At 40.4% G+C, this 11,740-nt stretch overlaps 1 protein-coding gene across 1 annotated transcript; it reads right to left on the bottom strand.

Moving 5' to 3' along the window:
• Nucleotides 1–654: 654 nt before the first annotated feature.
• On the bottom strand, nt 655–1,372 carry LOC129082303 (thioredoxin domain-containing protein 12-like). Its single transcript, XM_054587961.1, has 2 exons — nt 1,275–1,372; nt 655–1,191 (listed from the first exon to the last, which is right to left on the bottom strand). The coding sequence occupies exons 1-2, from the start codon at nt 1,370–1,372 to the stop codon at nt 762–764; spliced, it is 528 nt and encodes a 175-aa protein (XP_054443936.1). The 3' UTR covers nt 655–761.
• Nucleotides 1,373–11,740: the final 10,368 nt, after the last annotated feature.

The raw sequence follows: 11,740 nt of genomic DNA on the forward strand, positions 1-11,740 counted from the left end.
ACCATAGCACTTTTGTTTTTTGGCCTTTTAAAGTTTTATCAAAGTTTAATGGTACAATCAATATATATTTATTTAGTTAACCCCAGTACAAAAATATGGTTGACAACTTGACAAAAATGGTTCTGCCTAGGGCTTAAAGGTTTGAGTTTCTCCAAAAGTAACAGGGAAAGCATGCTTCCTGCTGGGCTGAGGCCAGGCACACAGCCATTCCCGCATGCAGGTGTGTACACAGGGAAGCCCAGGCAGGAAGAGGAAGTTGTAGGGATTCCAAAAGAAGGCCAAAATCATTCCCAGGAGAAGAAGAGAAGAAGAGAATCAGGGTGGTCTCCTTGGTGGGGACAGAATTACTCATTTACATTCAGAATTTGTTGTTTGAAATGATTAGCAATTTCTACAATTTTAACATTGTAGAAAAGATGCTCCTGGTCTCCTTTCACCACCAAGGTGAGTAAAGTGGGAGGATATGGAAAAAAATTCAAATACTTAAGTGAGAGGAGTAAACCTCCAAATGGCTCAAGTTTTGTGTCAAAAGGTGTTGTCCCTTACATTCAATGACAAATAGACTTCGGTCAGAGGGGAAAGAGAAGGAAGTCAGCCACATGCTGCTGGATCCACAAACAGGAAGATCAGCTTGTTAGCAGAACTCTTCCACAGTGAGAGAGCTTCTTCCTATGCAGGAAGGAGCAAGGTTTCCTGGTCCGTTTATCCTGCTGCTTTCCTCCCAGAATACTAACTTTGAAGAAAGAAGGGATACATTCATGTTACAACTCATCTTCAAGATGTTTCTGTTGGTAGGCATCACCCATCAATCTTTCCTGAGCTTCCTTCATCCCCTGAACAACTTGTTCAGTATTGATATAGAAATATTTGTAGCTGGGGTTTCCACTCTCGTTGATAATTTCAGGATGCACCTTGCCACTGGGATCCAGGAAAAGAATTCGTGGAATATAACCCCCATCAGGATTGAAATCTTCATCCTTGGACTCCTCTTCATCCTCAAGATTTATCATAATAAAATTATGAGAAAGTTCTGAAATTTCTTTAGACTCTGCAAATTTGGGCTTTAAAGCTTTGCAAGATCCACACCAGGATTTATGGATAATCACCATCAGGGGAATTCCACTGGCAGCTGCTTCTCTCTTCCAATCTTCTAGTGTCCTCCAATGAATATGATCTCCAAAACAAAAAAGGCTTTCCTCTGTCAAGAGCATGGTGTTCTTTCTGGGTGTATGGGACCATGGATGGTCCCATACTTCAAGCTTCACTTTTCAGACCCTTTCCCAAGCCCAGTATGTCCATCAGAAGTGGTGACCAGGAGCAGGACACTGAAGCCCAGCAAACAGGTAGCTCTGAGATGAGGCTGCAGCTCCATGGTAATGCGAGAGATCAAACTGTACCATGGCTTTTTGATCTACTCATTTATTGATAGGCACTTAGGTTGCTTCCATCACTTGGCCATCATAAATTGTGCTGCTATGAACATAGGGACGCATAGGTTCTTTCGAATTGGTGTTTGGGGATTCTTAGGGTATAATCCCAGCAGTGGAATTTCTGGGTCAAAAGGCAGTTCCATTTTGTTTTTGAGGAAATTCCATATTGTTTTCCACAGTGGCTGCACCAGTCTGCATGCCCACCAACAATGTACTAGGGCTCCTTTTTCTCTACATCCTCGCCAGCACCCATTGTTTGTTGATCTGTTTATGCTGGCCATTCTGACAGGTGTGAAGTGGTATCTCATTGTGGTTTTAATTTGCATTTCTCTGACAGCTAGTGATGATGATCATCCTTTCATATGTCTCTGGGCTCTGTTGAGATCCTCCTTGGAGGAGTGTCTGTTCAGGTCCTTTGTCCATTTTTTAATTGGGTTGTTTGTCTTCTTGGAGTGGAGTCACGTGAGTTCTTTATATATTTTGGAGATCAAACCCTTGTCTGAGGTATCATTGGAAAGTATATTTGCCATGCATTTGGTTCCCTTTTCAATATGCTGATGTTTTCTTTAGCTGTGCAGAAACTTATTATTTTGATGAAGTCCCATTTGTAAATTCTTTCCCTTTTGCCCTTTGTTCTAGGGAACAAATCTGTGAAAATATTGCTGGTTGGGATATCTGAGAGTTTCCTCCCCATGTTCTCCTCCAGGACTTTTATGGCATGGTGACTTATATTTAAGTCTTTTATCCATCTTGTGTTTCTTTTTGTGTATGGTGTAAGTCGCTGGTTGAATTCCACTTTTTTGCATGTAGCTGTTCCGCTCTCCCAACATTGTTTGTTAAAGAGGCTATTTTTATTCCATTTCATGCTTTGGTCCCCTTTGTCAAATATTAATTGACCACAGAGACATGGGTTTGTTTCTGAGCTCTCTATTTTGTTCCATTGAGCAATGTGTCTGTTTTTATGCTAGTACCAGGCTGTTTTGACTACAGTGGCCCTGTAATATAGTTTGATGTCAGGTATTATGATCCCTCCTACTTTGTTCTTCTTTCTCAAAATTGCTATGTCCATTCGAGGTTGTTTATGGTTCCATATAAATTTTTGAAATGTTTGCTCTCCATCTGTGAAATACGTCATTGGTATTTTAATAGGGATTGCGTTGAAGCAATCAATTGCTTTGGGTAGTATGGACATTTTGATCATGGTAATTCTTCCAGTCTGTGAACACAGCACATGCTTCCATTTATTTGTGTTTTCCTTAACTTCTTTCTTCTGTGTTGTATAGTTTTCTACATACAGGTCTTTTACCTCCTTCGTTAACTTTTTTCCTAGGTATTTTATGTTTCTTGTTGCTCTAGTAAGTGGGATGTTTTTCTCCTGATTTCTGATTCTGAAATTTAATGGTTGGTGTAGAACAATGCCTTCGATTTCTGAATGTTGACTTTGTATCCCACTGTTTTGCCAATTTCACTTATTAGGTTGAGTAATATTTTGGTGGAGACTATGGGGTTTTCTATGTACACTATCATGTTCTGCAAACAATGACAGTTTTAATTCCTCGTTTCCAATTTGGATGCCTTTTATTTCTTTTTCTTGTCTGATTGCTGTGGCTAGCACTTCCAATACTATGTTGAAAAGAAGCAATGAAAGCAGAGCACCTTCTCTTGTTCCCAGTCTTAGTGGGAAAGCTTTTAGTTTTTGCCCATGAGTATGATGTTGGCTGTAATTTTTTCATATATGGCCTGTGTTATGTTGAGGTATACCCCTTTCATTCCCTCTTTGCTGACTGTTTTTCATCGTAAGTGGTTGCTCTACCTTATCAAATGCTTTGCCTACATCTCTTGATATGATCGTGTGGTTTTTGGCTTTTATTTTGTTTATGTGATGTATTACATTTATTCATTTGCGAATACCGAACCATGCCTGCATTCAGGGATGAATCCCACTTAATCATGGTGGATGATCGTTATAATGAATTTCTAAATGTGATTTGCCAATATTCTGTTGAGGATTTTAGCATTTATGGTCATCAGAGATATTGGCCTATAGTTTCTTTCTTTTTTGTGTCCTGATTAGGTTTTGGGATTAGGATGATGCTGGCCTCTTAAAAAGAGTTTGAGAATCTACCGTCTTCTCGGGTTTTTTGGAATAGTCTGAGAAGGACAGGGGTTAGATCTTCCTTAAAAGTTTTGTAAATTCTCCTGGGAAACCATCTGGTACAGGGCTTTTGTGTGCCAGGAGTTTTTTGATTACGGCTTCAATTTCACCAACTGTTAACGATATATTCATGCTTTCTGCTTCTTTTTCATTCAGTGTTGGAAGGTTATGTTTTTCTAGAACTGTGTTCACTTCACCCAGGTTTTCAAATTTTGTGGCATATAATTGTTCATAGTAATTTCTTACAATCCTTTGTATTTCAGTGGTATCAGTTGTACTTTCTCCTCTTTCATTTCTGATATTATTTATTTGGGTCCTCTCCCTATTTTTCTTGATGATTCTGCTTAAAGCCTTGTCAATTTTGTTTATCTTTGCAAAGAACCAGCTCCTGGATTGGTTGATCCTTTGAATTGTTCTTTTCGTCTCTATGTTATTCAGTTGTGGTCTGATTTTGATTATTTTCTTCCATCTACTTGTTCTGAGTTTGTTTGCTTTTGTTTCTCCAGTGCTTGAAGTTGTAGGGTTAAGCCGTTTATTTGAAATGTTTCTACCTTTTTTAGGTAGGCCTGTATGGCTATGAACTTTCCTCCCAGGACTACCTTAGCTGTGTCCCATAGGTTTTGGACTGTTGTGTGTTCATTTTCATTTGTTTCCACAAACTAATTGATTTCTTCTTTGATCTCATTATTGACCCATTCGTTGTTTAATAGCATGCTATTCCGTCTCCATGAGTTTGAATGCTTTCGAGTTTTTTCCTTGAGGTTAGTTTCTAGTTTCAAGGGCTTGTGGTCCAAGAAAATGCTTGTTATGATTTCAATTTTCTTGAATTTGTTGAGACCTGTTTTGCATCCTATCATGTGGTTCATCTTTGAGATGATGAACCACATGTACATTTGAAGAGAATGTGTATTTTGCTTCTTTGGGATGAAAGGTTCTCTATATGTCAGTTAATTCCATTGGCTTTAATGCGTCATTCAGTTCCATAATATCCTTGTTTATGTTTTGTTTAAAGATCTATCCATTTCTGACAGTATGGTGTTAAAATCCCCTACTATCGGTGTGTTGCTGTCTATAACTTTCTTGAAGCGCTCCAAGATTTTCCTCATATATTTGCATGCTCCTATGTCGGGTGCATATAGGTTTACGATGTTTATGTGTTCTTGATGAATTCTTCCTCTGACTATTATAAAGTGTCCTTCTGGGTCTCTTTTAATGGCCTTTGTTTTGAAATCTATTTTGTCTGATATAAGTATTGCTTCCTTGGCTTTTTTTTTTCCTGTGCATTTGCTTGGAGTACTTTTTTCCATCCCTTTACTTTCTGTCTTTGCAGGTCCTTTGTTCTGAGGTGGGTCTCTTGTAGGCAGCATATGTGTGGGTCATGTTTTCTTATCCATTCAGCTACCCTATGTCTTTTAATTGGAGCATTTAATCCATTAGCATTTAGAGTTATTATTGATAGGGACTCATTCATTTTTTTGCCTTTGTACCTGTGTTCCTCTCTTTCTCACTCTTTCTCTTCATCTTCTTAAAGCAGTCCTTTTAGCGTATCTTGTAGTGCTGGTTAGGTGGAGGTGTATTCTTTTAGCCTTCTTTTGTCTGGGAAACTCATTACTTCACCTTCCATTTTAACTGAGAGCCTTGCTGGGTAGAATAGCCTTGGTTGCAGGTCTTTGCTTTTCATGACAGGGATATTTCTTGCCATTCCCTTCTTGCTTGTAGTGTTTCAACTCAGCAGTTACCCATTTGGGGCTCTCTTGTATATTACATCCTGTTTCTCCTTTGCTGTCTTTAAAATTCTCTGTTTGTCTTTGATATTTGCCTTTTTAATTATGATGTGTCTTGGAGTGGGCCTAATTGGGTTCTTCTTGAATGGGACTCTTTGTGCTTCCTGGACTTGTGTGACATTTCTCTCCTCAAATTAGGGAAGTTTTCCATTATTACTTTTTCAAACAGGTTTTCTATCCCTTGCTCCTCTTCTTCTCCTTCTGGCATCCATATTATATGGATATTATTACATTTCATTGGAATTTTGGAATAGTTTAGGTTTCCGGCATTTCCCTAAACACCTCTTCATCCTTTCTGAGTCTTTTTTCATTTTCTTGCTCTTTCTGGTAGCAAGTCAGTGTCATCCAGTTCACTGATTTGATCCTTTGCTTCATCTAGCAATCTTCTGATTCCTTCTATTGGGTTCTTCAATTCAGAAATTGTATTCTTCATTTCCTCTCACCTCTTATTGATAGTTTCTATGTCCTTTTTCATGATGATATAGTTTGCAGTAAGTTCCTTGTAGTTTCCCTGTAGTTTTTTGTAATTCTTTCTGAGCTCACTGAGCTCATTGAGCTTCCTTAGAACCATTGTTTTAAACTCAATATCTGATAGTTTACTTGTGTCTATTTCATTTAGTTCTCTTTGTGAGGATTCCTCCTTTCCCTCGATTGTGGGATGTTTGTCTTCCCATTATTTGTGAGACTCTTTTTTTTTCCTGCTTCTTAAATTGATATTTCTTGACTTCCTGACTTTGTGGTGTGAAATTCTATGGTAGGAGACCATCTTTTTTTTTCTTTCTGGATCTGCCTCTCATGATGTTAGCTGTTGATTGCGTCTGACTTTAGGCAGTCCGCTTGAGACTTCCAGGAGTCTATTGTCTGTGGCTGTCTCCTTCAGTTGTTAATCTAGTCACTCTGCCCTCAACAGTCATTCTTAGGTACCACAGGGCTGGGCAGAGTCCCTCTTCTGGGTCAGGGCTATTAGGTCCTCTCAAACTGCTGCTACTCAGGGAAGTGGTCTACCTGTGCAAGGTGGCTGCTGCTGTATGGGGGAGGAGTCAGCACCAGGATCCCAGGGGCTGCTCTCTCAGTTCTCTGCCCAAAAGTCTCCTTCTCCAGTCTCTCCTCAGGAGCCTCCAACTCACTCTCCCCACGCCTTTGCCAGACCCCACGGTAAGTGGCTGCATTAAAAAATGTAGGTGTTGGCACTTTAAATGGCTCTTTGAGTCTATACTGGCCCATCTCTGGCAGCGAGCAACCCTGATGCTCTTCACAGCTGGCTGTTATCTGTGTACTTTTTGGGCTCTGGTACTCTAGGCTGGAGATCCCTCCTTATGGTTTAGATCACACTCTTCTCAGGGGATTCAACTGACTGTTTAAATATCCCTCTTGTGCTGCCTCCTGTGGGCACCCAGCCCACCTTCTCAAGTCTCTACCAAACTCCTTACCAGTCAGGTTGTGCTAAATACAATTCCTTTGTCTGTCCGAGGTTATAAGTCTCCTCTCTCATTATTGTTCAGTTTTCTTCCTGGTGATTTCTCCACAACTTATAATTCCATATTAGTCCTGGGAGGAGGTCAGAGTGCCTTCCATTCACTTCTCCATCATCTTTAAGTCTGTAAGTTGTATACTTTAAAGAAGTAAGTGTTTTGATATGTAAATATTTAAGTCTAAAAAGGAAAAATAAAAGTTGTATTGGCAAAGTTGTATTAAAATAACTAGTATTTTAGTTTTCCCAAGCATTTCAATTTAAACAATGGTCCTCTAAGTAAGTGAGTAGCAGGTATAATTAGTATTTTGAGTATTAGTATAATTAGTATTAGTAACAGGTATAATTAAGTACAGTATTTTGGATAAATTCCCAAAGTTAGGAAAGTGAATGGATGAGTAACAAATAAGTTTTGGTACTCATGGTTTCTAATTGTTTTCTCTATCAAAATTAAGGAAGGACAGAAGCTGGTCCTTAGTAGCTGATAGGCTATTACTAATTTTTGATCAAAGATCACTATATAATTTTTGGCATCATAATACTGCTTTATTCACTCTTATTTGGAGGAAAACAAAGTTTCTCACTGTTTTCTTTTTTAAAATGTATAATAGAAAGAGAACTTATTCTAAATTCTCTCTCAGTATATCAACAAGTAATTTTTTTTAACTTTGAAAAAATTAAAAAATGTATATTTTTTACAGACAGGGGAAGGGAGGTAGAAAGAGAGGGAGAGAAACATCGATTGGCTGCTTCTCCTATGTGCCTCGACCAGGAACTGAACCTGCGACCTAAGCTTGTGACCTGAGCAAAAATCAAATCAGTAACATTTTGTTTTGTGGGATGACACCAAACCAACTGAGCTATCTCAGTCAGGGCACAAATAATTTTCATTCATGGGTACATCAGCTAATTTTAAAAAGTGCCATTTCAATTCTTTAAGGGGTAAATTTTAAATAAGTTTTATCCTTTATGTTTAATGATTATGATAATTTATAATATACTTATATTGTCTTGATTAATTGTATTCTGATGATTATAAAATTGTAACTTGGTCTATAAAAAACTACTTACAACTTATAGACTGATAGTGATAATAAAATTAACATTTCAGTGTATTTAAATTTTTTATTGCATAAAAGAATTGATATAACAACCATTAATTAAAACAACTTTCAGGCATAAATATATGGCAATTGCTAAAAAGTACAGAGTAAATGAAATGGAAATATGAGTTCAAGAAGAAAATGGAACAATTAATTGATAAGAAGACTCTTCATATATTTTTAAAATTGTTTATGGTGGATATAGAATTACTCCAATACTTGGGTTCTATTGTCAACATTTAGAAGAGTGATGTAATAGTTTTATTTTAAAATGCTAATATTTACAATACGTACTAAGGAAATGACATCCTTTGCAGCTATTTAAACTTACAATAAAAGATTTTTTATGTCATCTTAAAACTGTGTGAGAAGGCATATGGATTTCCAAACCATTTTTAGGGAGCACATAAGTCAAAAGCTTTGGAGACCACTGCTCTAGGGAGCTGGAGGAGGGGTTACTGGATTTGCTTAGATGGGTTGGGTTTTACAGAGGAGGTGGTGTGTGAGCTGAACCTTGACAGATGGGGAAAGGTGTCTGCCAGGCAGAGGAGGGCCCTTGGCAGCTCCAGCCTGAGGAGGCTGATGTTTTAGGGGCATAATGCCAGCTCCTGGCATTCTTACTACTTTGCCATTACCATAACCTTAAGCCTCATGAATGTGGCAACTAATACCTTGGCCATTTTATGGGGACCTGAGTAAGACATGAAATGATGGGTCAGTGATTTAGCCTCAAGGTGACCCAGCCATTAGATGACTCCCTGGCAGATGTGCTATATGGATGACTCTCTGTTTTCTCTTCTTGCTGGTCAAACTGTACTACTTTGGTCATTGTTCAGCCACACCCTGAATCTGCTTGGCTTCAAACCCCACTCTTCCCTTTCCCCAAGTGCAGTCTCAGTCTCTGTGCCCACAGTGTGCCAAGAGGACAGTCTACTCATCCCCAGCCTTCCAAAGGACAGGCTGGCATTTTCAATCCATGTGATTTGTGGGGTCAATACTAAGAGAGCAGATTTGGAAAGTGGACAAGAATAAATTCACAAGGAGTAGAAGCAGTGTTTGGCTTTGCTGTCTTAGTGGGAAGAAAAATCATTGGTAAAGTTAGGGGATGGGGACCAGTCTTGGAATGGAGTTTTCCAATTTACTTGAAAAGAAACTCAGGCTTTTATACCCTGAGAGCCCAGTTCAGAAGTTTGTAGTTGTCTTTGGGGAGAGAAAATTTGTGCAACAGACCTCAAAATTGTGTTTGAGTTGAATGGAGAGCCACAAAAAGGGTATGATATTCTGAGTTCTCATACTTTTTGAAAACTTGATAAGGGGATCCTATCCAGGGTGGCTTTCCTAGGAGGGGAATAGCTCTGGGGCAGCACCTACCCAGGGACGAACTGCAGAGGCCCTTACCACCCCCACCTTCATCTTGGATTCTGCTTTTACACACATTTACTTTACAGTATATGTACAGATGTGTGGGTTTCTGGGAGGGACCTGAGAGAAGGGAAGCAAAGGTGGCTGGGCAGAAAGTTTTGAGCCACAGCCGTCGGACCCAGAGGAAATGCACTGACTTTTTCAAGCTTGCCCAGACGGGCTGTGCGTGTGGATTGTTAGCTCTGGCACCAACCAGCATGCTCTGCAAACACCGTGTGGTCTCCCCCCAAGATGTGTGTTGACTGTCATCCCTTACAGACTAATTGGCTCCCTCAGAGGAGCTATAAGCGGCTTCTTTCAGGTCTCTGTTGTTTTTGGGGAAAGCCTTGGGGATGGTGATGGGTGTCAAGTTATTTGGTTCTGTCCCTTAATGTCCATTTGTTTATTTCCCAGTGGGCCCAACTGAAGAGGGACTTGCCTTCTCTTCAGAAGGGTTTTACAGCATTCATCCCATGTGTCTTTGTGATGAAAGGGCAAGTTTAATTAGCTGCTCTTAGTCAGGTCTCAGGTCATGGGAGGCCTCTTTCCCTCCAGCCATTTCCTGCTGCTCCCATCCGCACAGTCACTATTTTTTCCCTTTCTGAGTTTCATTTTTATTTCTTCTTTGGATGAGTGAGTTTTCTTTCTGTTCTTTTCATTCCAACCTCCCAGATACGGCTGTGTGTAGGGGCAACACACGTGTATGCTGAGTTAAGTCAGCATGGACGGATGCCAGGTGCCAGGCTCCACAACCAACAAATCACACTCTCTCCCCAGCCTGCTATGGCCCTTCTGAGACTTCTGTCTATAAATCGTGTTATGACAAGTCGCCTGGAAACTTCCTTTGCTGCTGGCAGCTCCACACCCATGCATTTCCTTTTTCCTGTGAAAATTCTATTCCCAGCTCCAACTCAAGACAGAAGGTCAGTTATATTGACACCTACTGCATGCAGACACTGTATTTGCAGAAAGATATTTTCACATTAAAATTTTTTCACCTGGGGTCCCTCTGTCTCCCCCTTCCCCTGCATGGCCCCACACATTCCACCCCCAGGAGGCTGTGTGCTTTGAGAAATTTTTCCAGTGGTAGTTGGGAGCTCCCCAGTGGCACCCATGAATCCTCCTGTCAGCAGGCGAATGTCACTGAGAGAAAAGCCTGGGGACAGGAGATGGAACCCTGAAACAGCATTCCCTGGCACATGGCAGGTTTTCTGCTTAGCTGATGATCGCAGGCAGAATTTCTCTCTTCCTTGCCTTTCCTCATTTGTGAAATAGAAGACTAATAATTTCCCAGGAGGAAATGTATATATAGGCACCTTGTAAGTTTCCAGTGTCAGGATGTTTTATGGGATGGTGATCTCTTCTTTATGATCAGGCCTTTCCATGGGTGTCAATCTGTCTCCAGAAGACTTAGGTTAAAATGAAATATATTAACTTAGGGAGGAGGTGGAGTGGACATTTGTTGATTTTGCTGCTCCCGATTCATGCTAATAGCACCCCGTTTCCTTTCCAGGAAATGACCTCATCCCCATTCTGTGCATTCCAGGGAATTAGCTCACCCACTTAGTAAGCTGTCAATCATGACGCTCCACTCTCCCCAGCTAGGCAGTAGGCTTGTTATCCAAGCTAGGCCACTGGCTTCTCTCTTTTAGGCATCAAAGTTAGAGCAGCATCATGAGTGTGGAGAGGAGTGGGAGCTGACAAATGCTGGCATGGTCTTGAACCTGACAGCCATGACTCCTGCCTTAAAGACCCCCTGGAGAGGCCCTGATTCTTGTTCATTCTGGCCCCGGGGGCAGTGGTGACCCAAGCAAAGACTGAAGTTAGTGTTTCCTACCAGCCTGCTGCTAAATTAGCAGGAAACAGAATTCTTACCCACTTGGATTGATGAGCTGAGGGGGTCAAACCACGGGGTGTCTAGCATCATGCTGAGAATAACAAGTTAGTCCACAAATACTGGTGGGTGGGTGGAGAGGGTGAACTGTTTCCAGATAATGGAATACAGGGCTCCAGCATGGCCACACATACACCTGGCTGCATTTGTATCAAATAAAAGTGGGCATATACTGCTTCTTTCTGCTCTTCTCCTTCTTCGTTTTCCTTTTTTGTTTCTGCTGGCAAAAATGGATCCCTCTTGATTGAAACCAGTCAATCTGTATCTGTTACTGCATCCATTTAATGGAGTTAAGGGCCTCTCTTTACATCTGATGAGCAGGGGTTCAACTTTCATAACTGAAGTCTGAAAACCAAATTTGTCATTCTAGAGTAGCTTCTCTGGAACCAGAGCAATTGCCAAAACTTTGTCAAGCCAGCTTAATACAACAGACTGAAAGACCAAAGTACTCGCTCTTCTCATTCCTCCATCTGTGACAGACAAAGTGGTTTTCTTACAATCA

This window comes from Pteronotus mesoamericanus, unplaced genomic scaffold (assembly GCF_021234165.1).
Source record: "Pteronotus mesoamericanus isolate MK-2021 breed Mesoamerican mustached bat unplaced genomic scaffold, CSHL_Meso_final scaffold_125, whole genome shotgun sequence".
In the NCBI taxonomy this organism is placed as follows: Eukaryota; Metazoa; Chordata; class Mammalia; order Chiroptera; family Mormoopidae; genus Pteronotus; species Pteronotus mesoamericanus.